At 41.8% G+C, this 26,069-nt stretch overlaps 1 protein-coding gene across 2 annotated transcripts in view; it reads right to left on the bottom strand.

Annotated features, from left to right (window-relative positions):
• CRYBG1 (crystallin beta-gamma domain containing 1) overlaps positions 1-26,069 on the bottom strand; it is a 164,309-nt gene that overhangs the window by 59,939 nt on the left and 78,301 nt on the right. For both annotated transcript variants that reach the window (XM_060237652.1, XM_060237659.1), the window contains one exon: positions 1,326-2,794. In XM_060237652.1, the coding sequence (XP_060093635.1) occupies positions 1,326-2,794 (1,469 nt within the window). The remainder of the gene's footprint in view (positions 1-1,325; positions 2,795-26,069) is intronic.

The raw sequence follows: 26,069 nt of genomic DNA, 5'->3' as shown, positions 1-26,069 counted from the left end.
TAAGTATGTACACTAAGAAGTAAATCCCATTGAATTAAACAGGACTTCTTAATAAGTGTGCTTAGTAAACCACTTATTCCAGATATATGTTCTGCGAGCAGAACAAATAACACAACACTATTATCCATTAATGCACATAAAATGCAGAATAGATAGCTGGAAAAAACCACCTGGAGGCTGTTCCATATGGTGTCTTAGCTGCTCATTTGAAGTGGTTTGTGCTGGAGTATTCAGATTACTAGAACCACATACCATTTCTCATAAACACCTCTCCTAGTGGAGCAACCTCCAAACAACTATTCATTCCAAATTTTGCAACTATGAATGGGGACTTGGGACTTCGATTTCTGCACAGCAGGTCCAGATATATCATACTACCAAGTAAACTACATTATATTATGAAAAAAGAGAAAGAAAAAAGAAATGAGGGTCACTGATTAATTTAACACAGAGAAAATATATTAAAAATGCATTCATTTTACTTAGTAGTAGAGCTGCATATGGTTTAATTCCTAGAGTTTTAAAACATCTCCAATAAAAGGACTGTGACTGCATGAAAACTTGGAAATTCGCTATCAACTAACATTGATAAATTTGATAGGCCAGTACTCTAACCAGTACAAAAGTATATTACACTGTGCTCTGCATAACTTAACCAAGTTTTTAAAAAAAATATGAAAAGCTGCCACTAAAGGCTTTAAAGGAAGGCATGTAGGAAAGAGGTAATTTAACTCTTTCTTTGCTGTTTTTTTCCTCCCCAGGGACTTTGTACTCGGATCAAGAGTTTAAGGGAAAGGAAACAGACTTTTTTTTTAAAAAAGCATCCCCCTTTCATTCCTGATTTCCGCTACCACTGTGTACTTTTCATTCAAAAAAATTAGTAACACATACACCAAGTTATATATAATGTGAAACTGTACCCTTATCCAATTATTTATACCTTTAACATGCAGCTAAATAGTATGCATTTAATTAAACCAACATTAACTAATTTTATTGTTTTCTGTATTCATGTCGACATTTCTTCCTTCCTTTGCAAAATTTAGGACAAACCGTAGACAACTTTCTATAAAATCAACATAACCTGAAATGTAATATTTCATAATGAATGTAAACAAAAACATTTTCTTATTGCATTCTGATACATAAATCCTAAGAAGAATCTGCAATGACAGCAAGTAGGGATTCTGTAAGATGGTCAAGGTATTTGTTTTTTGACAAAATATTCAGCATTACATTAAACAAGTATAATAGATGCTTTCTGAGGAATTTAATTAACATCTCACTGCAGTTTACAACCACACATAAAATGTGAAATGACTTACAAGTTAACTTTTGTTGTGACCATTCTGGAAACATCCCAAGTATTTCTTGGCTTTGTGCTGTCTAGATCAGGAGAAATTTGCTTTCCATTTGTTGTTCCTATTCCACCATTTTTGTTCTTGACTCCATGTAGTAGAACACTTCCATCACAGCTGTTAGCAGAATCTGGTCTCCCTTCAGTAGGTGATGAGGTGCTATTACTTAGGGCACCCACAGAAGCAACTTTGAAAGATTCTGCAGAGCTCTCACTAAAAGAAAACTTTTCGATGGAAGAGCTTTTTGACATTGGGCTACCATTTGTTGCCCTCTCTACTTGTCTTTTGGTGGATGAATCTTTCCCTTGACTCTTCAAGCTGGTAGGTGAAAGAAGAACTGCATCAGCTTGATTTTTTTTTAAAGATTTCCTCCTATAGGGGGAGGAAGCTGGGGGCTGCTGTTTGCTTTTCTCCATTTCCATTTTAGTACACCCCTTGTGATTACTACCAGTTTTTATCTCATGATTAGCTGCGGCTGTAATCTGTTGAGAAGTCTTAGCTTTTCTTTCAGAGTTGTTTATCTCTTCTACAACTACATCTGAAGGAAGACTCTCACAAACAGTCTCTTCTTTTGCAGAAGTCTCAGTTGCATTTCTGTCCCCATTTGGCACATCACCAGATGACTGAGATTTTCTCCTCTTTCCAGATCTTCTTACTGCAGATTTTTTATCCATTTCATCTGCACTACTGTAGTTGTTGTCTAATAAAGCAGTTGAAAATTCATTCGAAATTGACTGTTCAGTTCTACGAAGAAAAATGTCCAATGTCAACACTCTAGAAGAGTGGGCACGCTCACTTGTTTTAGATTCCAAAACAGATGGCTGATCTTTTGTAGCTGCACCTTCCAATTCTGCAAAAGGGTTCAGATTCAGCAGTTGTTTATGATTTAATATGCTATGTTCTTGCTCCTCATTACTTATATTTGTTAAACTTCTAAAGAAATTTGGAGTTGTAGTTTTAGTTGCATCAGTGATGAAATATTTTTCTGATTCTGGTGTCTGGAGTGTAAGGCTGCTATCATATAATGTATTTTTTATTGTCTCACTACTGCTGTGACAGTCAGGTGATAATTCACTGTCAGATGAGACTTCTTTAGAATTCCACTCTGAAACAATTTCATTATACAAAGGTGTCAGATCTTTAGTGTAGATGTATTCTTCTGTCTCTTCAACAGTATTCTGTATCACTGGCTGGTTGCGATTGCAGATTTTTCCAAGAAGGCACTCTTCACTTTTACTTATTTCTCTGAAGTCATCTATTGATGCCAATGGAGCTGTATCCTTCTGAAGAGATCCTGACCTTGCAGCTTTAATACTTGGTCTTAAAGATGCTTCTGTAGTATTTTTGATATTTTTCCTTCTGCCAGTAGTGAAAAAATTTCCAAATTTCCCCAAAACTTGTTTCTTTTTTTCTTCTTTAGGAGAGTGTGTTTTGGACTAAACAAAAAAACCAGAAATGAAAAAATAAAAGTTAGAATTCATTAAAAAGATTTACTTTGTGCATACTTTGTGCGTTATTAAACAGTTGTGCATTCAAATATGTAGAAAGCTGGAAGTGAATTATATACTAAAGTGGAATTTTCTTTGGAAAGGGTATCTTTACATCTAGCACCGCATTTCTTTGCATGTATTTATCACCTCATTGTGAAATCAAACCCTGTTAGTACAAATATTTGTCGCATTTTAAATTTTATCTCAAAACTGTTTAATATCTAAATCTTTTTCAAAAACATGCATCTGACCACTTGCAGCAGGATTATCTTTCTTCCATCATTTTAAGAACAAAGAAAACGGTACATAAAGTAGAAAACTTATACTTAAGTTTTGCTAAACATACCATAAGTATTATATTCTTAATTACATATATAGTTGTTAGCAGTACTTTGCCCTCACTGCAGCAATCGGTAGTGTGACTGAGGTCAAACTTCCCCCCTTTCAGGACAAAAGGCAACCCTCTCCCAAGAACTCTCGATTTTAAAGTACTTATCATAAGCAATAAGCAGGAATCTGATTTGTGTAATCCTCTCCAAACACAACGCGGGCTCCCCAACCCTCCGCTGCGTCAACAAAAAGCCCTTCGATATTTGGCAACAGCCAACTATTAATTAAGAGCTGTTACTCAACGATGCGACCGAAGCGCTGCATTTGCCCTGCACTGTGCAACCAGCATCGTACACAAGGCGAGAGAACCCATGCCCCCAATCCCTTCTTCGTTCCCGCTCACCGAAAAGGTGGTTTCAGAACTAGACCCGGAGCTAGCAAACGGCGGGGCTGGGAACGGCGGCAACCCAGCTGAGGCGGACTTCAACCTCCAGCCGCGCGGTCTGCGACCAGTCCTGCAGCAATGTCTGACTAAGAGGCGAGAAGAGCAAGTGCGCTCCTCCCGCCCGCCACCAAGCCTTTTCCTCCTCAGATAAGAGTCGAGGGCAGGTCGGGAGATAAGGGGTTTGCCAGCGACCTCGCCCGCCCGGTGCTACCGCATTCGTCGTCCCGCTCGAGCCCCTCCAGAAAGTGCTGGCAAGTACCCACTAGCTCGCTCTCCGCGCGGTCTTCTTCTCGGTTGCCCCCTGAGAGGCTGGCACGGCAGCCCCTTCCAGTCAATCGCAGCAGCGGCGCGAGCGAGAAGAGCGCCAAGGCCGGCTACAGCTAAGGCGCCAACCGTCTGCGCGCCAGAGCCTGCCACGCCCGCCCGCCCGCCAGACCTGTGCCCGCCTCCGCCTCCAGCAGCAGCAGCAGCACCACCACCACCAGCTGCCGCTCTACCTGGCACGGTCGCCTCAGGGAGGGCAAGGGGCTCCCAAGAGTTCCGGCTGCCGCCCTAAGAGACTGACGCGAAGGACGGAGGGAGGGAAGCGCCCTCACAAGCCTACACCCTGGGAGGCGAAAACGGCAGGAGGGCCTGGAGAGCGCCAGACAGCGCCATCATGCCATTGGCTCCCCAAAGGCTCAGACCCAGAATTCCTAGAGGACCCACGAGCGCTCTCGAGCATGTCACCTGGGCACGCCTGCAGTCCAAGCAAGAAGGACAGGCCGGGCAGGCAAGCCTGAGTCTCCTTGCACCTTTCGCTTTTGAAAGTCACCTCAAGGCGCACGTCATAAAATGCCTTGTGGAAAAGGATTTCGGCATCCTTGACGCCCCTCCGTCCAGCACAGGGCGTGGCACAGCGCTGTGCCGCAAAGACAACTCGAAGGCCTGCGGAACCTCTCAGGGAAGAAAAAAGGTGGAGGGAAAGTGCCAACAAAAGCACCGCTGCCCGGACAAGGAGAGAGGGCGAGATTTGTCGGTACAACACAAGCCTGAGCAATCCGAAGTGCTGCTGCAGCACACTTTCCCCCATCTGTTTATCACTAAAAGCAGCCCCAAGCAAAACCGACAATCTTTGATGCACAGGGTGAAAAGCCAAGAGGTCTTGTTTTTTTGTTGGGTTTTTTTTTTAAATAACCACTTACTGCCAACATCCTCTGAAGTGGTCTTGATTATAAACAAGGCTTTAATTGCATCTCAAAAGATGTTTGGAAATGGAATAAATAAGATGCTCTGGTATTTAACAACACCCCCCCCCCCCCCCACACACACAGTCTGTATCTGATGTGCATACAGTCTACATCTTCCTTGTCTTTAAGGGAGGAGAATGTTATGAAAGAATAAATTACTTGATAGCTAGCATTCCTTGACTAGCTCATCAGGAACAAACTCTTCCATCGAAGCCTATGTAATTTAATAATAATATGTATTTTATCACAGACTTTGCTTAGTGAATGGGGAAAAGGTAGAAAAGATTGGCAGAACAATCATGTCTACTAAGAATCTTACATCTATTCAAGGGGTTACTCCCAAAAAGTGTTCTTAGGATAGCACTGCAAATTCCCTAGATTATACAACCAACAGTTCACAAGTGCACAACAAAATGCATTTCAAGGGAAGGGTTCATATTTATACTTGATTTAAAGTACCATAGTTTTATTTGCATTGATTTTTAAAATCATCTGAAAATCTAAAATCACCTACAGTGTGCACAAGTTTTGCTCACTGAATGTATCTTAAGAAGTGTATAGCATAGTAACCACAGGATAACCAATGATTATTTATTTAAACATAATCTTCAGAATGATACATGCTACACAGGTTTAAGCTTCACTGGTTTTCATTTTAGTTGGATGCATAATAGGCATTGCAAAACAAGCTCATCAGACTCCGACACTTCTTTTACAACCTGAATTGCTTCTTCCACAGAATAGTGACTGGCACTATCTTAAAAAATCCTAATGACCATGGACATTTCTATTCATCAAAATGGCAAAATACATTTCCTCTCCCCCACCTCACCCTACAACCTGTTGAACAAAGAAAAGAAATACACAGATGCTACAAGAAGTGCTTTACTTAAAACAATCTAAGGTGATAAAACAAAGAGATTTTCATGGCATGGTTGTGCAGAATAACAAGGAAAGGAAAGGTCCCCTGTGCAAGCACCAGTCGTTTCCGACTCTGGGGTGACGTTGCTTTCACAACGTTTTCATGGCAGACTTTTTACAGGGTGGTTTACAGGGTGGTTTCCCCAGTCATCTACACTTTCCCCCCCAGCAAGCTGGGTACTCATTTTACCGACCTCGGAAGGATGGAAGGCTGAGTCAACCTGGAGCTGGCTACCTGAAAACCCGGCTTCCGCCGGGGATCAAACTCAGGTCATGAGCAGAGCTTAGGACTGCAGTACTGCAGCTTTAACACTTTGCACCACCAAATATCCATAAAATCAGCTCTGAGAACCGGAAACTAAAAACTACCCTTGTCTTAAGAAAGGTTAATGGCTAAAGTAAATTATTACGGATGCCATGCATCTGATATCTGATCATCTGATATTCATCAAAGAAAGCTAAAGACAAAATAACTGTACCTTTTTCAAGGTTTTAGATGGAGATACCTATCTGAGGAAGCAAAACCCTCTAGATGAGGGAAAGAAAACAGAAACCGCCAAAATCTGTTTGACTTTGGAAAGAGAGTTCCTAGAGCTGGAATGGGAATGTACAGTTAGAGGGGCTGTTAACCTGCTGCTTTGTGAAGATGGAATACCTATATGTTTCTGTTAATTTAAATTACATATTTAAATATAACAATGATGCCATAAACCTTAAGTGCTCTAAACACAGAAATATGAATACAAATAGGTTATAACATAAATGTAAATCTCTCGTTCAGACAGAGAAGAGTTTATTTGCTTTCAGGAATAAATACTAAAAATTCTAAAAGTCTTGATGCATGAAGTACAAAAACCTAGGTCTTGTAGGGGAAGCTTGAGTGCATATATTCAGCTAGTATAATAGTGCTATCTTAACACCAGTTTCCTGGAAGTATGCCAGACCTCAGTAGAATTCTGAATAGCCATGCCTGGGAGTTACACCCAATCCATTGAAGTAAATGGTCTTATAAAGGTGTAACTGTTTAGGATTGCACTGTAACAGTGTTATCCTAAGCAGGTTTACTCAAAATCCTACGCAGTGGGGATTAGTCGCAGGAAAGTGCTCTTAGAATTGTACTGTAAAACAACTATGCAGCAAGAAATATCTCTTTGGCTTTTGTATGCCTTTGGCATTTTGTAAATAATTTTAACCAGGGGTCATTTTGTAGAAAAAGAGGTGCTGCAGCTCATTAGCAAAACTAATTTGCATATGCCACACACCCCTGACATCACCAGAAGGTGTAATTATATCAGCTCAGCATCTACCTTTTGTCATAATAAAACTTGAAGCCCATCGACTTTGTAAATTACTTTCTCCTATGTAGCTGTGGCGCAGAGTGGTAAAGCTGCAGTACTGCAGTCTGAGCTCTCTGCTCATGACCTGAGTTTGATCCTGGTGGAAGCTGGGTTCAGGTAGCTGGCTCAAGGTTGACTCAGCCTTCCATCCTTCCGAGGTTGGTAAAATGAGTACCTAGCTTGCTGGGGGGAAAGTGTAGATGTTTGGGAAAGGCAATGGCAAACCACCCCATAAAAAAGTCTGCTGTGAAAACATCATGATGTGACGTCACCCCAGAGTCAGAAACGAGTGTGCTTGCACAGGTGACTACCTTTACCTTTTTATGAAGCTACAGTGGCATGATGAAGATTTCCATTTATATGTTTTAGTTATTTTCCCATTTTTATGGGGAAAATATTAGCAAATTTATCAAATCTTAGAGTTCAGCAAAATTCTCACAGGGGTTGAACAATGGAGCCTAGAAGCAAGTATTTGCGGGGGGGGGGGGCTGAAAGGGCACAATAAAATTTAGAGATTCTGGAGCTCCACTCCTGTGAGCTCCTGCCCAAAATGAGGCCTGATTTTAACTATCCTGTGAACCCAGTGTTCTTCAGCTTCTGCTGCTGCTTCTCCTCTCTTCCCTTCTCCCCTCTACCCAGGCCTGTAGCTAGGCAGGGGCAGAAGGGGTAATGCCCCCTCGTGAATCTGCTATGCCCCCATCCTCTACACCCCCCCCCCCCCCAAAGAGAGTGTAGCTCAAGGTGGTGCAGCTGCTCCCATAGTGGCTGGGACTGCAAAACCCCTGCAGTTTGCATTTTTATTTTCCAGCACTGGTATTGAAGGTACTTGGAAGGGGACAGGGAGGGAGAGGCAGATGCAGAGGGGGTGGCACAGATGCTTCACTTAAAAGCCATTAGACTGCAAACCTTATATCAACTTAAAGTCTTAAAGTTGCTGCCTGGGCTTGAGCGGAAGCTGAAGCCTGAACCTTCTCTGGCACTGCTGCTCCTTCTTGTCTGACTTGGGCTGTCTCCCTGGTGAGGTGGCTGCACTTTTCAGTGTCAAATGTTTGGTTGGGAGTGAGTCACTGGGCAGGTGGGCTGTGCTTCCTTCTCTGGCAGGTGTACCCCCAGTCACTGACCCCCCCCCCCCGAATGTCTTCTCAGTGCCCCTCCCAGAAAAAATTCTAGATATGGGTCTAGAAGTTCTACCAACTATGGGTAGGGTTGTATACATTTATACTCTGCCTTTTTCTCCAGTGGGGACTTAAAATAGGCTTATATCATTCTCTTCTCTATTTTATCCTCACAACCATTCTGTTGGGGAGAATATGTTAAAAGTGTGTGACAGGCTAAAGGTTACCTGTCAAACTTCCACAGCAGAGTAGGGGTTTGAACCTGAGGGTTCCTGATCTTAGTCCAACACTGTAACCACCACATCATGTGGCTCTCTACACTTAAAAAGAAACTTACATTCTTCCGCAAGAAAGGTAAATTCTGGTTTCAGTTGTGTAAAAAGTTAATGTTAATATGTCTGGTTATTTTTCATAATTCTCCTTCTGCTAGTCATAAAGGAGAGGCAAGGAGCCCCATATTTTCTTTTGTATTTCTGCAAATAAAATAAGCTTGAATCCTTTACCGGATTGCACTGTCTGTGCTTTAGATGCCACAACAAGAACTAACATAGCCCTAATATGAACAGCAGATAGTGCCCCAAGCTTGTACCTATTCAAGAGTGTTAATCACTTTGCTATGTATGTCAGGCAAACTCTGTAAAGCAGACCTAATTACCTGCCCTGGATTGCTATGAAAATAATTCTTGACAAGTGAAGAAACGTATAGCTAAGTAATATAAACATGTGCATGTCTGTATGATAGCTTTAATGGGCTTTTAGCTTTTATGCCATGTGTCTAAAATATTTTGTTGTTTGCTTTTTTAACTTTCATGTTTATGTTGTTGATATTGTTTTCTGTTCTTTTTACTGTCTATGGGATTTATAAGCAATTTTCTAACTTTGGAATTTGTTGCATGAAAAAGCAGGTTACAAAGTAAATTTAAACAAATAAATAGGAAGGTCATGTAAGAGATTTATTCTTTTGTTAACACATTCTTAACACAAAGGTCCTAGAGACTTTCCCATTTCCTAAAATAAATAAATAAACGCAGCAGTGCAATTCCCCTGAATACAGTCTTCATTTCCTCCTCTTCTTTTTTTGCCTTTAAGGGATGTCCCAGCAGCTGCACTTACGTTAAATGAAAGTGAACATACACTCAGAGAACAGCCAAAATAATCAGTTTGCAAGCCCACATTTTTGTGATCTCACCGGGACAATGGCAAATTGCTTTACTCACAGGAGTTGCTGAATATAACAATCTGCTGTATTTCAACCAACTTCTTCAGACCAACACAGGAAAATTAAAGTAAGGAAGACAGAGGTCTACTGGGTGGAATTGTCCTCCATCCTGTAATTAGCTTCTAGTTAACATTTTACTGTCTATTTGGCAAATTGCTTTACTCACAGGAGTTGCTGAATATAACAATCTGCTGTATTTCAACCAACTTCTTCAGACCAACACAGGAAAATTAAAGTAAGGAAGACAGAGGTCTACTGGGTGGAATTGTCCTCCATCCTGTAATTAGCTTCTAGTTAACATTTTACTGTCTATTTTACCATACAAACAACTTCTGAAACGAGTGCAGCAAAACAAACAGAGGAACTGAACTTTCTTCCTCTTACACTCACTGGGAAGAGCCACACAGCTCTGCCTGTTTGCTCCCCTCTATGCAGATTTTGTCCTGCTGAGATTTCAAGGCACACACACACACATTCCAAAACACAAAGAGTTTGCAAGCTTCTTCTAAACCTGCCGAGATCTAAAGGCATATCATGGCTGTTGGGGCTGGGTTTCCACCCACTGACCAGCTGGCTGGCAGTGGGGTGGAGTCTGCAAAACGTGAGGGTCTGCAAAACGTGGGGAGTCTGCCTGGACCTGGGGGCTGGCAAGCCTAATTCTTACAATTCTTAAATTGAAACTAATTATACTTGAAAGTATTCAGTATTGGTTGGATATTGTGCCCCATGATTACATATTCAAATACTGACAATTGCCCACTCCCAAACATGCAATGCAATCCTAAACATGCTTTCTCAGGAGTCTCATTGAACTCAATGGTGATTATTTTGGGGAGAGTGACCACAGGATTGCAGGCTAACGTTGCCTAAAAATAGTTTAGTAACGTAACTAATAGGAGTGTTTCAGCCAGCTTCAGAATCCTTAAAAGAAAAAAGAAATTGTGGTGCAGTAGTTATAGTGTCAGATTAGGAGCTGGAAGACTCCAGTTTGAATTCCCCACTCTGTCATGGTGACCTTGGGTCAATCACACAATTTGAACCTAAACTACCTCACAAAGTTGTTGTGAGGATATAATGGCTGAGGGGGAAATGATGTAAGCTGCTTTAGATCCCCCCTGAAAAGAAAGACAGGGTATAAATGAGGCAGATAAATAAAATCTCACACAATATAATATAATATAATACAATATAATATAATAACATATTACACTTGAGAGAGAAAAATGTATGCCACAATCTTTCAGCACCTAAGTGTATGATTGGAGCTGGTAGTGAAATACTTTTTTCTTTTTAAAAAACAAAAATATCATACAGGTAGAGCTCATGTCGGGGGCAAAAGAATGAACTAATAATTCTGGATAAACAGTTGGAGTTTTTGTACTTATGGTTATATATTTCCAAATTCTGCACCTTAGAGAACTGTCTGATGCAGTGAGAAATAACACTGTTAAATAACTGAAGGGCTCATGTGAGCCTGTGATCCACAGAGAACACTGGCTGCTGCATATCTGCAGGATTAACTGTGGTGGCCTTAACTCCTTCTATTCAGCCTCTGTTGAGAGGGTGGCAAATTTGCTGAGTCTCTGCATCAAGTGTGATCAAATCATTTAATAATTCCTGATAAAACAATGGAGCAGAATTACCTCAGAGGAGGCTGCCATCCACATTTTGGTATGAGTCATTGCCGGGGCTTGTCTTGATCTCATCGAGAGGCATAATGGTAATAGTGATGTATACAATAGCACAGGATATGATTAGGGGGTCATCAGATGGCAGAGATAAATCTTATTCTTACAACTCTTTAATTTTAACTTTTTGAATGCCAGAGTAGAATGACAAACGAGGGAAGAGAAATAAAATATTGGACCACAGAAATAGATTTATCTTTTATTTATACTTTTTAAAAAAAACTACAGCATTTTACAGTATATTAATAGCTACATCTAATTTATGTTTAGGGAATGAGAAAGCTTGCCTAGATTTGTCACTTATTTTTTCCTACTTAATACTTTTACATATTTCAGATAAGATAAAGAAAACTTGTAAAATACCAAGTTTCTTTTATAACAGTAACTTAAGAATGACATCAACAGTAAATAGATGGAAATACAAGGATGTGACAAGGATGAAATTAAATATGCATTGTGCAGTGTTACTTCTGAGTAAAGAGATGGGTTCCATTACACTCAGTGGTGCTTATTCCCTAGTAAGTGTTTGGGATTGTGGCCCTAGTACTTGACACACTTCCATTTTAAAAAATCACTTCTGCACAGCTTTAAAAATTTTAAAAACTGACCACATTTCCACATTCCTTTCCAAATTTTTAGCTTAAGAACACGTCTCAAAATACACAAAGCCACAATGCAGAGATAACTGGTATCTAAAAGCAAAGAAACTGCAAATATTTTATCAGTATCAATTATTCTGAACAATATTCCAAATGAGTAAATTCATTAACAATCTAGCATATGCAAAAAGAGGAACTTTCAAATAAACACAAAGCAAAATTATTTACAGTCATGCAAGCAGGAGAAGAACAGCAAACATGTTTGTGGAGACATGCCTGTTTTCATCTTCTCCACAGCCGAACATCTTCCCTGATACCAAAGTGCCAGCTGTACCTGATTGTTGTTTAAACAAAGGCAAATGCTCTGTACCAGGATAGGTTTTAATTTAAAAGAAGATAATCTCAGGTCAGGGGGGAAAAAATAGGTTAAGAATATTTAGCTCTTACCATTATGATGTTGCTTCGTTTTTACAGAGCAGCAAACAGACAAGGATTTGCACGATGCAGTCATGTGTGCATTAACTCAATACATCTGCTATCTCTGATCCTCCCACCTTGTAACTACTTTTTTTGTTTTCCTTTCAACGAAAGAAAAGTAACCAGAGCCCAAACTGACTGATACCTTCATCTCAGTAAACAGGGAGTGACCTCCACTTAAGTAGACAAGTAACAAGTTACAACATCTGGGAGCTGCAAAGGTTAAAGAGGCTGGTATTTTTGTTTTTGTTTTTTTTAAAAACTCCCAGGAAGATAAACTTGTTTAAGAAAAATTTAAGAAGGAAGGATTCAACAGATGCCCTAAGCCATTAATTATGAACTTTACCACTGAAATATGGAAATTAACAGAAATGACACAAGTGTCTGTAGTTTTTCTAGTCCACAATTAAAGGGAAGGGGGAAATCAAGTGGGGATAAGAGAAAACAATATGGTTATTAGCCATTAATACTGTACTTTAAATATGTGCAATTTTAGCATAGGGAAATTATATTATTGGGTAATATTAGAAAAAAACTATTACTGGGCTTGTCTCAATCAGGGTCGTAGCCAGGATATAGAAGGTTGGGGGGGGGCTCTAAATTTTTCGAGAGGGGGGGCACTCATCAACCCCACCCCATAATCTTTCCTCCCACATCCTGCAAATCAAAGTACAATTTGGGTGATGGGGAAAGGAGGACAGGAGTGACAAGAGCACCACTCAAATAGCGCATGGGGCTGGCAGCAGAAGCAGCCCCCAGCCTCCCCCTGTGAGTTAATGGGCCCCACATGCTATCTGAGTGGTGGGGAAGGGAGGGCAGTAGGCATGAGAGCAGCAAGGGGGCAAGAGAATACTCTTCTCTTCCCTCCCTGCCACTCTTAGTCGCTGCTGCCCTCCCTTCCCTGTCACCCAAATCCTGCACTGGGTGAGTTGCAGAAGCAGCCCCCAGCCTCCCCTGGCCAATTAAAGGGCCTGCCAATCAGCGGATCATCGGGCCCTTTAAATGGCATAAAAACGTAATAGAAGCCATGCTGGATCAGGCAGAGCCTGGACCAGCCTGCGAGGCAGAGATGGGGGGGTGCTCCCAGGAGGCAGGGTGGCAGAAGGTTGGAAAGGAAGCTCCAAAGTGCCAGCCACCTGGCCGGGAGGACTAGGAGGAGTCCCGTGGGACTGGAGCAGGAGGTTTGCAAAGCCCCCTCTACCTGTGTTCCACCCAGCCTAGGGAGCGGAGGAGGGCCAGTGACTGGCTGCGTGGTTGCCCAGGAGGGAAAAGAGAGCAAGAAAGTCTGGCTGACATTCTGGCAGGGAGGGAGAGGAAGAAGAGGAGGAGGAGGGGCCCAGGGTGCACAGGAGGAAGAGGATTGAACAAATATCAGCCTTTTGGCCTTAGCACCTTTCCCCCAAAGTCCGTGTCAAGCCCAGCTGGGGAAGGTGACTGCATCGAGCCTGGCAGCAGGCAGGGAAACCCAGCTGCTCCCACGATCCGCCCCACCCCGGGTGGAGCCGGCTTCAGCCACCCAGAACTAGCTGGCCACGAGTAAGCGAGGAGGTGCCCCTTCAGGTGGTGCAGTGCGGAGGGGCTGCCAGGCGGCCATGTGGCTGGATGTGCCAAGCCTCCCCGCACCCTGACAGCCATGCCAGGGTGGGGTGCAAGCCTCTGGTGACTTTCAGGGGATGCTGCTGCTCCTCGCCTTCTGGCTTTGCGATGCTGCCCTCCCTTCCTCACCCCTCAAACAGCACTAGGGGCCGGCCTGTGGCAGAAGCGGTCCCAGCCTTCTACCCATTTAAAGGGCCCGATGATCAGCTGATCGGTGGGCCCTTTAACTGGCAGCGGAGGCTGAGGGCTGCTTCTGCCGCCCACCCCATGCAGGAATTGGGTGACAGGGAAGGGAGGGTGGCAGGAAGGAGACCAGAGGCCCTGGGGGCTGGTGGGGGCCCAAAGTCAGGGGGCTGTGCCCCCACAGGCCCCCGCCCATAGTTACAGGCCTCAATTCTTCTTGTACACTGTCTCTAATTATATATTGAATTTTCTGACACTGCTTTCCATTGCTTTAGATTTTCTACTTGTTATAAAAAAATCAATAAACATTTTCTTTGGTCTAATTTCAGCAGGATGTTTATAAGAGACACAAATTTATTCAGCTGCTCACCTTGAAGTACCATTTGCCATAACCTCACAAACAGAGCAAAATATAATTATTTTCAAAACAAAGTGCACATCCTTTCCCCTTCAGCAGTTCTCCCACATACACCACCCTGCCACACAGGTAAACAATATCTTAAACATCTGTATGAAAATATTTGTGTTAACATAGTATTATGATAATAAGAGCATGTAGTGATATACTTACACATTTTAATTGTGTCACCCACAAATAACGAGTGGCTGCAGTTCTATAACTAGTTATATATGCTTATTTGTGCAGAGATGTAATTGCAATTATAATGTACTAGCTGGAAACAGAAGACTTCAAACTAAATGTTTTTGATGAATGACTGACTAAAATCATAAATTTAAGAAGGAAGTTTTTTCCAAGTCTTCATTACAGTTACCAGCCCACTTAATTCTGGATAGACATCACTGTGACTGTTCTCAGAAATGACTTCTGTACTGACTGAAGGTCTTGTGTTCCTTGGTATTTTGCAATGTCACAGGGGCTTTTCTGAGCAGAAACGTACAGGAACGCAGTTCCGACTGGCTTGGCATCAGGGCGTGTGGCTTAATATACAAATGAGTTTCTGCTGGGCTTTTCCCACAAAAAAGCCCTGTGTTAAACAATAGTGATGTCAGGGGATGTGGCCTAATATGTAAATGAGTTCCTGCTGGGCTTTTTCTGCAAAAAAAGCCCTGTACTATCATAACAATCTTTTATCATAATTAAATAATAACATTACGTTAGTGATTCAAGAACAAGACAGAAAAATCAAGGAGTCCTATTAAGTCACTTTCCCTATCTGATAAATTTATAAAAAGAACAAAGAGTAAATTAATTCATCTATCCTAATAAATTTTATCTTAACTTGAACCAACTCTTCAAGGTCTCAGGGACAGAAATCTAACCGTACCAGGAAAAGTGTGAATGATGTTGGGAATATAGGCCTTTTTCATACAAAATACACAATGTACCAACATATTTGTTTTATTGAACTCAATGTCCTGTACTAATGATTCATACATACAGCATGGCTCGACACATCTCTCCGCTACCACCCTGAGATAATCAACAACACTTTCTTAGATAGTCATCAAAGCAATTTTTAACATGTATATATTTATTTGTTTAATTCAATTTATCGCCTACACCTCTTCCAGGAAGCTTGAACGCGACATCATGCTGCTCTAGGAACCACCAAAGCCTCTATGGATTCTAATAACGAAGGGCTGACATCAATTCCAGGGAAAAACTGGGTATCACATCACCACTGATGACCATTCTCCTGCCAGCCACTGAAGTTCTGTTAGGACAGACCCACTGGGGGTGGGACATCTCCCACCCCAAGCAGGCTCATGGCAACTCTAAGGAAGAGAGACATACTGCTAAGTTGATGGTAGGCCATCAGCCTCCTTGTTGTGAGCATTCAACAAAAGCAGTGTTCAAGCTATCTTCTCTAAATGTTGCACTGAGTTAATAATTAAGATTCTGAAAAATTGAAAAGAGGAGTATCAACTTTAAGGAAAGGAGTACATGTTATATTTCTCTTATGGCAAGGCAGAAACTCAATAGCTGAAATTTAAGATGAATGAGCTGCCACTGACCATGCTTTAGAGCTGGGCTAAGGAAGCTTTCTGCCAAATACAAAAGTATGTCAGCAACAACCTTTCCCCATCCCATTTCTGAGCTCAGAATGTCAGTCATTTCTAGGGTTCCCAGGTCCAGTTCTGGAAATATCGGGGACTTTGGGGGTGGAGCCAGGAGCAAGGTTGTGACAAGTGCAAATGAACTTTGAAGGGAGTTCTGGCCATCATGTTTAAAGGACCACATTCCTTTTAAATCCCTTCCCTTCATTGGAAACAATGGAGGATAGGGGTACCTTCTTTTGGGGCTCACAGAATTGTCCAATCTTTTTGAAACTTGGGGAGTGTTTTGAGAAGAGGCACCAGATGCTATGTTGAAAATTTGATCCCCCAGAGCCCCAGATACCCATGGACTGATTCTCCATTATACCCTATGAAGACTGGTCCCCATAGGACATAATGGAGTGACCAGCAGACATCCAAACCTCACCCCCTGATTTCTGATAATCCTAAAGCTCGGAGAGAGCCTCCAAACCAGGGCATCCCCTGCCCCCAACTGGGGATTGGCAACCCTAGCCTACAACCATTCCTCACCCCTACACACCCAACTTATCTAGCTGTTGGTAGCAACTGCTGTGGCGAGTGGCCCCATACTGATGCTATTGGCAACAGGTGACCAGCCAATCAGCCCACAGGTGGTCAGGAAAAAGGTTTTTTTTCTTTCTGCCCTCCCTTTCCACTGTCCCTTGAATCCTCTTCTGACAGCAGGTGCACCTGGCAAAGCAGAAACAAAGGTGCATGACATTAAGAGATTAAGATGGCAGATATCCTTGGAATTACATTTCCCAAAATGCACCTTTTTACAACATCCTATAACTTAAAATAGTATCTGAGCTATCAAGTTGGGGGAAACTAGACAAGAGAGATTCTCTGCATCCTGCCCATGTGTCCACAGGGCACCACTGGCATAACAGCAGCAGCAGCCATAACAGGTAACAGGCTGGAGACAGGGAAGAGAAGAGGAAGAGAAAGGAGTTTTCCTTTGATAATGTGAGTCAGATAATAATTCATGGCTGCCGTGCTTATCTTCATAATGAAAGTGAGCACAACAAACTGCTTAAGTTTCACATTTCAAGCACAGGGAGTTTGGGTGACATTTCTAGTCAAATATTCTTGAACATGTACATTTTCAGAAAATATATTTTTTCCTTATAAAAACACTTCCCAAAGACATGTCCTATTAGTTTGTTCTCATCTTTCCAATTAATTATTTTCAGTGCCATATACTGAAAATGTCATTCAAACAGGTCTTACCACATTCAGAAAGCTTGCAGTATCACATTAAATGATCAGTTTATTGCTAAAGAAGCCAATGAGTAATAATCACAATGTCTAAGGAGTTCAGAGAAAGATGTGCACTTGATTACTAAGTGCTAAGCCTACATCCAGGGATATGAAGCAAACAGCTATTAAAAGTAAGCTCATCAGTAAAATAAAATACAATGACCTTTTGCAGATGCATTATGCTATGATGCATGCACAGGCCTTTAAAGATGCAAACAGATGACATATCCGCAAACAGAATCTGGTGCAGATGAGCTCTGCTTGCACAGACTTCATATTCACAAGGTGGAAAAGAGGCTCTCTCTCTTCCCCTTTGTCCTTCTATCTCTGCTTTTGTTAGATTAGATAATCATGCAGTATAATTTTCTTTTAAAAACTCAATTATATTGCATGATTATCTAATCAAATAGTTTTGTTTTATAATTTTTTTAAATTTAAAAAACTAGCTATCATTTTTTTAAACTAAGAAAAACTGCTTTGAGGGTCAGTGTGGGTGAGGAATTTTTATCGCTGACACAAGAACCATCCTGATCCTTGGCATAACAGCTTAACAATAATAATAAATACATTTTAATGGATACATCTGTGGGTCTTACTTGATTACAAGCCAAATTCTATATATAAAATATTGCAAATTTATTAGTTAAATAAAAGAGGGACTCCCACAAGGGCTTTCAGGGGTCATCTACTTTTCCCTTCCCCAATATTTCCTGTTTCCCTTCACTGATAGCATTTCCCTTTTCCTGACCCTTCTCCCCTTTCCAGTCACCAGCCAAATTACCTTTATAACCTTTTAATGGAAGATCTGATAGTGAGACATGTAGATAGCTGGGGAAGGGAGGGTTATGATGGGCGTGTGAATTGCCTGCCTGTTGTGAAGGTTGTAAACATAACCTTCCAATTCTAGCCTGCAAAGGTAGCAGGATGTTTATGCATCTGTTAATAGGCTTAGATAAGAAAGCAATAAATTTGCTTCTGGTTCAGACCATTCTCAAAACCTCTTTTAAAAAAATGTCTAGCCTGATGAGTAGTTCTGAGTAAGTTAAAAGCTTGTATTTTTGGGGGGAACCACAATTTAAGAAGGATATAAACAAGATGGAATGACTCCAGAGTATGGCAACAAAGATGGTAAGGGGTCTGGAGACCAACCTGTCCTATGAAGAAAGGTTGAAGGAGCAGGGTATATTTAGCCTCCTCCTGGAGAGGAGACAACTGAGGAGTGATATGATCACCATCTTCAAATACATGAAGGGCTGTCATATAGAGGATGGTGCTGAGTAGTTTTCTGTTGCCCCAGAAGGTCGGAACAGAACCAACAGATTTCCTTCTTTGGAGGTTAGATGGCCATCTGACAGCAATGCTAATTCTGTGAACTTAGGCAGATCATGAGAAAGGGGGCAAGGGGAGGTACTTGTGATTTTCCTGCATTGTGTAGGGGGTTGGACTAGATGACCCTGGAGGTCCCTTCCAACTCTATGATTCTATGAAACCATCCAGCAAGGCCTATGACCATCAGTATATAAAATCCCGCCTGGTAAAGTGATTAAGAGCGGTTAGCATGGAGAACTGGGTTTGATTTCCCGTTCCTCCACATGAAGCCTGATGAGTATCTTAAGCCAGTCAGAGTTCTCTTTGAAATCTCTTAGCCCCACCTACCTCTCAAGTAGGGTTGCCAGGTCCCCTCATCTTGCCACTAGGGGGATCTGGGGGGTGTTCCAGGAGTAGGTTGGGATGTCACCAATGCAATGGTGTCATGCAGAAGTGACGTCATCAGATAGATGACATTGTACAGCAATGCTCTACTTTTTGGGCAAGCTCTATGGCAAAATTGGACTCAAATCATAGAGTTTTGCCCAAGAAGTAGAGTGTCACCAATATGATGACATCACTTCCATGTGACATCATTGCATCAGGGACATCACATGGGGACATGTTTAAGGCAGGGTTCTCCCCACCAGCCAGCTGGCCAGCAGCAGGGAGAAGCCCCCAAAACCAGGGGATCACCCGCCTGGACCTGGGGAGTGGGGACTGGCAACCCTACAAAAGGTGTCTGTTGTGGGGAGAGGAAGGGAAGGCAATTGTAAGTCACTATGAGGCTCCTTAAGGTAGAGAAAAGTGGGGTATAAAAAACAGATCTTCTGTCACTCTTAAATGACACTTGTCAGAAATATGGTTGCCAACCTTCATGTGGGTAACAGACAAAAAGAGCACCATGGCATGCTGAACAAGCAAATACAAATAAATACACTGTGGAAACAATACAATAAATAAGGGATATTAATCTATGCAAAAGCATTAAGGAGTTGCACAATGTTATTCATACAAGTCAAATAGTCCCAAGTCCATTTCTGGCAGTAGAAGATCCTAAATGGAGTGCAAAAAGTCCACAGAATACTCGAAATGTTCCATACAGACTTTCCTTCAAGCAGATAGATGTGACATCTATATTGTAGAGCTCCCAGAATTACACCTCATCTTCAGACTACAGGGATCAGTTCCTCTGAGGAAAATAACAACTTTGGAGGGTGGATTCTATGGTGTCATACCCCACTGAAGTCTTTCCTCCCCCAAATTCCACCTTCCTCAGGCTCCATCCCTAAAATCTCCAGGAATTTCACAACCCATAGCCAGCAATGCTAGTCAAAAATATTTTTGTTTAGATTTTGAGCTTTTCCAAGTGGAGTGTAGCTCAAGCTGGACCATGGTTAGTCAATCATGACATTTCCTGTACTGTTCGCATCTTTCTATTTTGAATTAAAAGTTTGCCTTGGCTTCAATGCACATTAAATTTTAAAAGGGTTCTCTCTTCTGTTGTGTATTATATCAGCATTCAGAAAATAAGAGCTTATATCAGGGGTGATCAAACTTGCTTAACATAACAGCCACATAGAATAAATGTCAGATGTTTGAGAGCCACAAGACATGAACATCAGATGGAAGGAAGGAAGGAAGGAAGGAAGGAAGGAAGGAAGGAAGGAAGGAAGGAAGGAAGGAAGGAAGGAAGGAAAGAAATAAGTTTCTCCAGGATCAGGGTAGAATTCTAGCAGGAGCTCCTTTGCATGTTGGGCCACGCCCCCTGATGTGGCCAATCCTTCAAGAGCTTACAAGGCTCTTTTTTGAGGGCTCTTAGGAGACTGGCTACATCAGGGAGGGTGTGGCCTGGTAGGCAGGGGAGTTCCTGCTAGAATTCCACCCCTGTCCAGGATGATGTGTAGAATTCTGATGGCAGTCTTAATTGGGAGAAAAGTAACTGGTTCTTTATAGAACCTGCCCTGCGGAGGAATTCAAGGCCAATCTTAAGAGAGGTTTTTAATGACTTGAGGCTTCCAGCTGATAATTTAAAAAATCCCAAGCCCGGTAATGTTATGACTTCCAGTACATTGGAAGAGATGAAGATGAGCCCTTTGTGGGAAAAAGCTTTGGCATCCTGACTCCGTCTCGATTCTTGCAGGCCTTAGCTGGGAAGCGATGGACTTGCTGGAACGTGGAGAAGAGCACGGAACATTCTGTATGGCTTGCTCTTAGGAAAGAAAACTGAATTGTCTCCGGAGGCAGTGTTTTCCGAGAGGACTGCATTTGCTTTGATTAAACAATGACTTGTAGATATTGAAATGCAAGAACTCAGAAGCCTTGCCTCTGGCAGATGTTTCCCTTTGAGGTGGGGGATCTCCTCTAGTGCTCTGGTAGGACCTCACCTGGAGTATTGTGTTCAGTTTTGGGCACCACATTTTAAGAAGGATGTAAACAAGCTGGAACGGGTCCAGAGGAGGGCAATGAAGATGATGAGGGGTCTGGAGACCAAGTCCTATGAGGAAAGGCTGAAAGAGCTAGGGATGTTTAGCCTGCAGAAGAGGCGGCTGAGAGGTGATATGACCACCATCTTCAAGTACTTGAAGGGCTGTCATATAGAGGATGGTGTAGAATTGTTTTCTGTGGCCCCAGAAGGTAGGACCAGAACCAATGGGTTGAAATTGAATCAAAAGAGTTTTCGGCTCAACATGAGGAAGAACTTCTGACCTTTAAAGCGATTCCTCAGTGGAAAGGCTTCCTTGGGAGGTGGTGGGCTCTCCTTCCTTGGAGGTTTTTAAACAGGGGATGGCCATCTGACAGCGATGAAGATCCTGTAAATTTGGGGTAGGTATTTGTGGGTTTCCTGCATTGTGCAGGGGGTTGGACTAGATGACTGGAGGTCCCTTCCAACTCTATGATTCTATGAACCTTGGCAACATGTGGCTCCCAAGCCACAGTTTGGCCACCTCTGGCTTATATACTATAAAGTGGTTTTAGCATCACTTGTTCAAATGTTTTCATTTAAATTTTATTTTTATGATCCATTTACAGCAACCTATTGAAGAAAATATCCACTCTTTCTTTGGAAGCACTTTAAAAACTACAACCAAATTTCACTTTCACATTTACTAACAAAATTGTAATTTAGAATGTGTTTCCAAATTAACAGCATTTTGAGGGGGAAGTAATTTTGTAAAATAAGAAAATGCATATTTGTAGCAATATTTAATTTACTGCGCTCAGCAATTGTTTTTCAAAGACAAACAGAATCACTTTGCTACTGAAGGGATATTAATGCAGATGTACAACAACATTTATGGAATGTTGACAAACTGGTTAACATTCTGATGAACAGGAAACAAAGCAAGATAGAGATGGTTATAGATTGCACCATGCCTTAAGCAGCTCTTGCTCTTTCCTCAGACACATCTGCTTAAATGAATGTACGATTATCTTTGCCAAGATACAATAAAATGGGTTTAGAGGACTGTTCTGTCATGCCATTTTAAGACACAACTAGGAGGTATAAGCCTTTCCTGCAGTAAGTGACAGTGAGGTTCCTGTGAGAAGAAAGGCTGGGATGGAGAGAAAGAATCTACAGCTTCATATTACAGTATTAATATGTCTAATTCTCAATGCAACCAGATCGTTGGATACTTAAATGCAGAGACTGGAGCCATGAATAGACAACAGAGCTTGCTAAGATTCTGAAAAAAAAATTGTAGGAAAAAATTGAAATCTAAAAAACAAAAACAAAAAAATGTAGCCATTGTTAAGGAACCACAACAGTGTTGCCAGTAGAAACATTTGTTTCTGTCCATTTAAGGCGGGGGGGGGGGATAGAGAGAGAGGCCCTTTTCCAGGGCTGTTTTGGTCTCTGAGAGAAGACTCTCATGGACCATGCTTTGCAGTAACCACCAAGTGACTTGATACTATTGCAATTTGCATGACCCACCCATGCCCAACTGCTTGCTATTGTTTAACAACAACAACCCTAAAAAACTAATGTGTAGTTGTTAGTTTCAGACTAGGATCAGGTTCAAATTAGGGTTGTCAGGTTCCCCTCACCAACTGCCAGTGGGGGGTTGGGGGGTGGGATTGCCAGATACAGGTTGAGAAACTCCTGGAGATTTGGAGATGGAGCCTGGGGAGGACAGAGACCTCAGTGGGGTACAATGCCATAGAGTCCACCCTCCAAAGCATTCATTTTCTCCATGAGAACTGATCTTTATAATCTGGAGATGAGCTATAATTCTAGGGTATCCCCAGGTCCCACTAGGTTGCGAATACCAATTGGGTCAAACAACCACAAATACTGGGGATATATAAATTCATAGATTACTTATATATTAATGAGTTATCAAAGCACTATATTGTTATACATTATAATCATCACACGTAAGTCAGAACAATAAGGAATTCCAACTCCAAAACGGAGACAAATAGAAGTCTCTCCAGGAGTCCATAGATGTACAGAGTCTAAAACCTGAAATAGCAATTTTCCAAAGACACCGGACTCAAGACTCCTTTAAAGATTAATAGCCAGGAACAGTAAAGCCTTTACTATTACAAACAGGTTGAAGTCAAGGTGCAGACTTCAACCTGTCTGAGATTGTAAAAGCTTCCCTGTTCCAGGCTATTAATCTTTAGAGGAGAATATTTCCAGCCCCTGGGAAAGATCTTTCTTTCGAACATCGAAACAATTGTCAGGCAAAGGACCTTTATGTTATCTGTGTCCATCTTCTGGTCGTCTTGGTCTGATGTCTTTGGAAAATTGTTTCAGGTTTTAGGCTCTGTACATCTATGGACTCCTAGAGAAAGACTTCTATTGGTCTTCATTCTGGAGTTGCAATTCTGTGTTGTTACAACTTACCTGTGACTCCATCCAGCACATACTATTGAACTTACAACTGTATACAAATCTCTGGAAGGTTCTGTTAGATAGTCTTTCCTTACCATCTTATAATCAAGAAAATAGGATTGATTGCCATTTCCTACTAAATGACAAATTCTTGGCTGAAATTGTCAACAATTAACAGGGTTTTCAACAACAATTGTCAACAAACAGGGTTCATTGTGATTCTTAATCTTATTTTAGTCTTTTATGCTTTGAACAGTTTTATTGGATTGCTTGTTGTCTGGCTGACAAGTTTCTGTATATTTCTTTTGGTTATACCAATAAAGGTGTGGTATTGATACTGATTGAACCTACCTGTGATGATTGTTTAGGCTTTGTAATGTATAACAATATAGTGCTTTGATGATTCATTAATATATAAATAATTTACGGACTTATATGTCCCCAGTATTTGTGGTTATTTAGCTTTGGTTGTTCACTGGGGGAGCCCTTGTTTGTTTGTTTTTGGCAGGCTATTGGGGTCAACATGAGTGATTTATTGTTCTTTACTCACTCTTGGCTGAGAAAGACAAAATCCCCAGTTGGGGGCAGGAGATCTCCCAGTTTGGAGGCCCTCTCCCTGCTTCAAAGTGGGGCAGGGGGAGGGAAATGTCTGCGGGAGTCATTATATCCTATGGAGACCGATCTCCATAGGGTATAAATGAGAATTGATCTGTGAGTATCTGGAGCTTGGGAAGGGGGCTGTTTTTTATGTATTGGCACCAAATTTTTAGCATAGCATCTGGTGCCTCTCCTCAACCTCCCCCCTCCAAGTTTCAAAAAGATTGGATCAGGGGGTCCAATTCTATGAGGCCCCCCAAAAGTGCCCCTATCCTTCATTATTTCCAAATGGAGGGAAGGCATTTAAAAGGTGTGCACTCCCTTTTAATGTGATTGCCAGTACTCCCTTTGGAGTCCAATCATGCTTGTCACAAACTTGCTCCTGGCTCCACCCTCAAGGTCCCCAGAAATTTATTGAGTCAGACCTGGCAACCCTAGGTCCCATCTGGAATCTGGCATCTCTAGTTCAAATCTCCACTCCACCAATGAATCTTGCTGACTGATCTTGGGACATTCACATACTCTCATAGAGTTGTTGTGAAGATAATGGAAGAGAACGATGTAAGCTGCTTGGAGTCCACATTGGGGAGAAAGGCAGGGCAAAAAGACATAAATAAATAGTAAATATAGCTGAAGAGGGGGACAGATAAAATGTTAGTTGGTTGGTGAGTGGGAAGGAGTTAGGGGAGGGATGGTAGCTCAGTGGTAGAGCATCTGCTTGGTAAGCAGAAGGTCCCAGGTTCAATCCCCGGCATCTCCAACTAAAAAGGGTCCAGGCAAGTAGGAGTGAAAAATCTCAGTTTGAGACCCTGGAGAGCCGCTGCCAGTCTGAATAGACAATACTGACTTTGATGGGCCAAGGGTCTCATTCAGTATAAGGCAGCTTCATATGTTCATATGAGACAAGGGAAAGGTAAAGCTATGAGGGTTTTCAGGTAAGGGAAAGAAGGAATAGCAGATGGACAGTGGAATGCCCCCTGTCAGTCCATACGGTTCCCCAGGTTGTTCAATCTAAATGGGAAGGTCTTTGAAAATCTCTGCACTGTTTAGCCATATCATCACAGAAACTAGTATCTAGTATAGGGTTTTAAGACAGGACATCATGTTGTCTGAGCAATGAGTGATGAAGGTTTTATGGTAGAATTCTGGACAGAGAATTGAAGTGGGACAATGGAATGACAAAGAAGATACCAGTAGTCAAGGTGGGAGACAATCAAATGTGAAATACTTTTTTCACCAGAGTTGCTGGGAGGAATAATAGTAAATAAATAACAGTTTTGCAGTATTATACAGGAAGAAGTGATGTCACTTAGCAGTTTACTGAATAAGGGAAGCAAAGGAATAGGAAAAACTAGGCATGTCCAAAGTTTCATGCCTGATCAGTTATACAGAATAAATGAACACAAGAAGGCTTGCTAAAAGTTTCAGCCTCAGACACACTGAGTATGAGACAGTGATCCAACATCAAAGTGGCACCTGAAATGTAGTATTGGCCCCCTTGGAAAAGGAAAACACTGGAGAAGATGCTGTATTAGCAGCATAGGGTGGCCAACCTCTTAGTGGGGTCTGGAGATCTCCTGGAATTATGACTCATCTCCAGATTTTATCAGCTCCCTCAGAGAAAATGGCATTTTTGGAGGGTGTACTCATATGGCATTATATCCCACTGAGGTCTCTCCCCTCCCCAAACTCCTGCCTCCCCAGGGTTCCACCCCAAATCTCTATGAATTTCCCAACCCAGCACTGGCAACCCTAACCATATTGTTGTTGTTCAGTCGCACATATAGCTGTCCTCAAAACCAATGGATTTGATGACTTAATTCAGGAGCAAACACAGAGTTTAAATAGCAAAGGCTGGGGACCTTCTACTGAATCATTCTGAATCATAGGTAGTACATTAGTTCTCAGCGTATAAGGTAGATAAATAGTGATGAATTAATTTATTGTGTATTAGGAACAGCAGATGCTGCTCAAGATAAGCAGTGACCTGTTGCAACAATCCTGGTTAATTTTGCAAAATAATTCAATTTACTG

The sequence above is a fragment of the Heteronotia binoei genome, chromosome 1, assembly GCF_032191835.1.
Source record: "Heteronotia binoei isolate CCM8104 ecotype False Entrance Well chromosome 1, APGP_CSIRO_Hbin_v1, whole genome shotgun sequence".
NCBI classification, from domain to species: Eukaryota; Metazoa; Chordata; class Lepidosauria; order Squamata; family Gekkonidae; genus Heteronotia; species Heteronotia binoei.
This window is presented reverse-complemented; position numbering and strand designations above follow the sequence as displayed.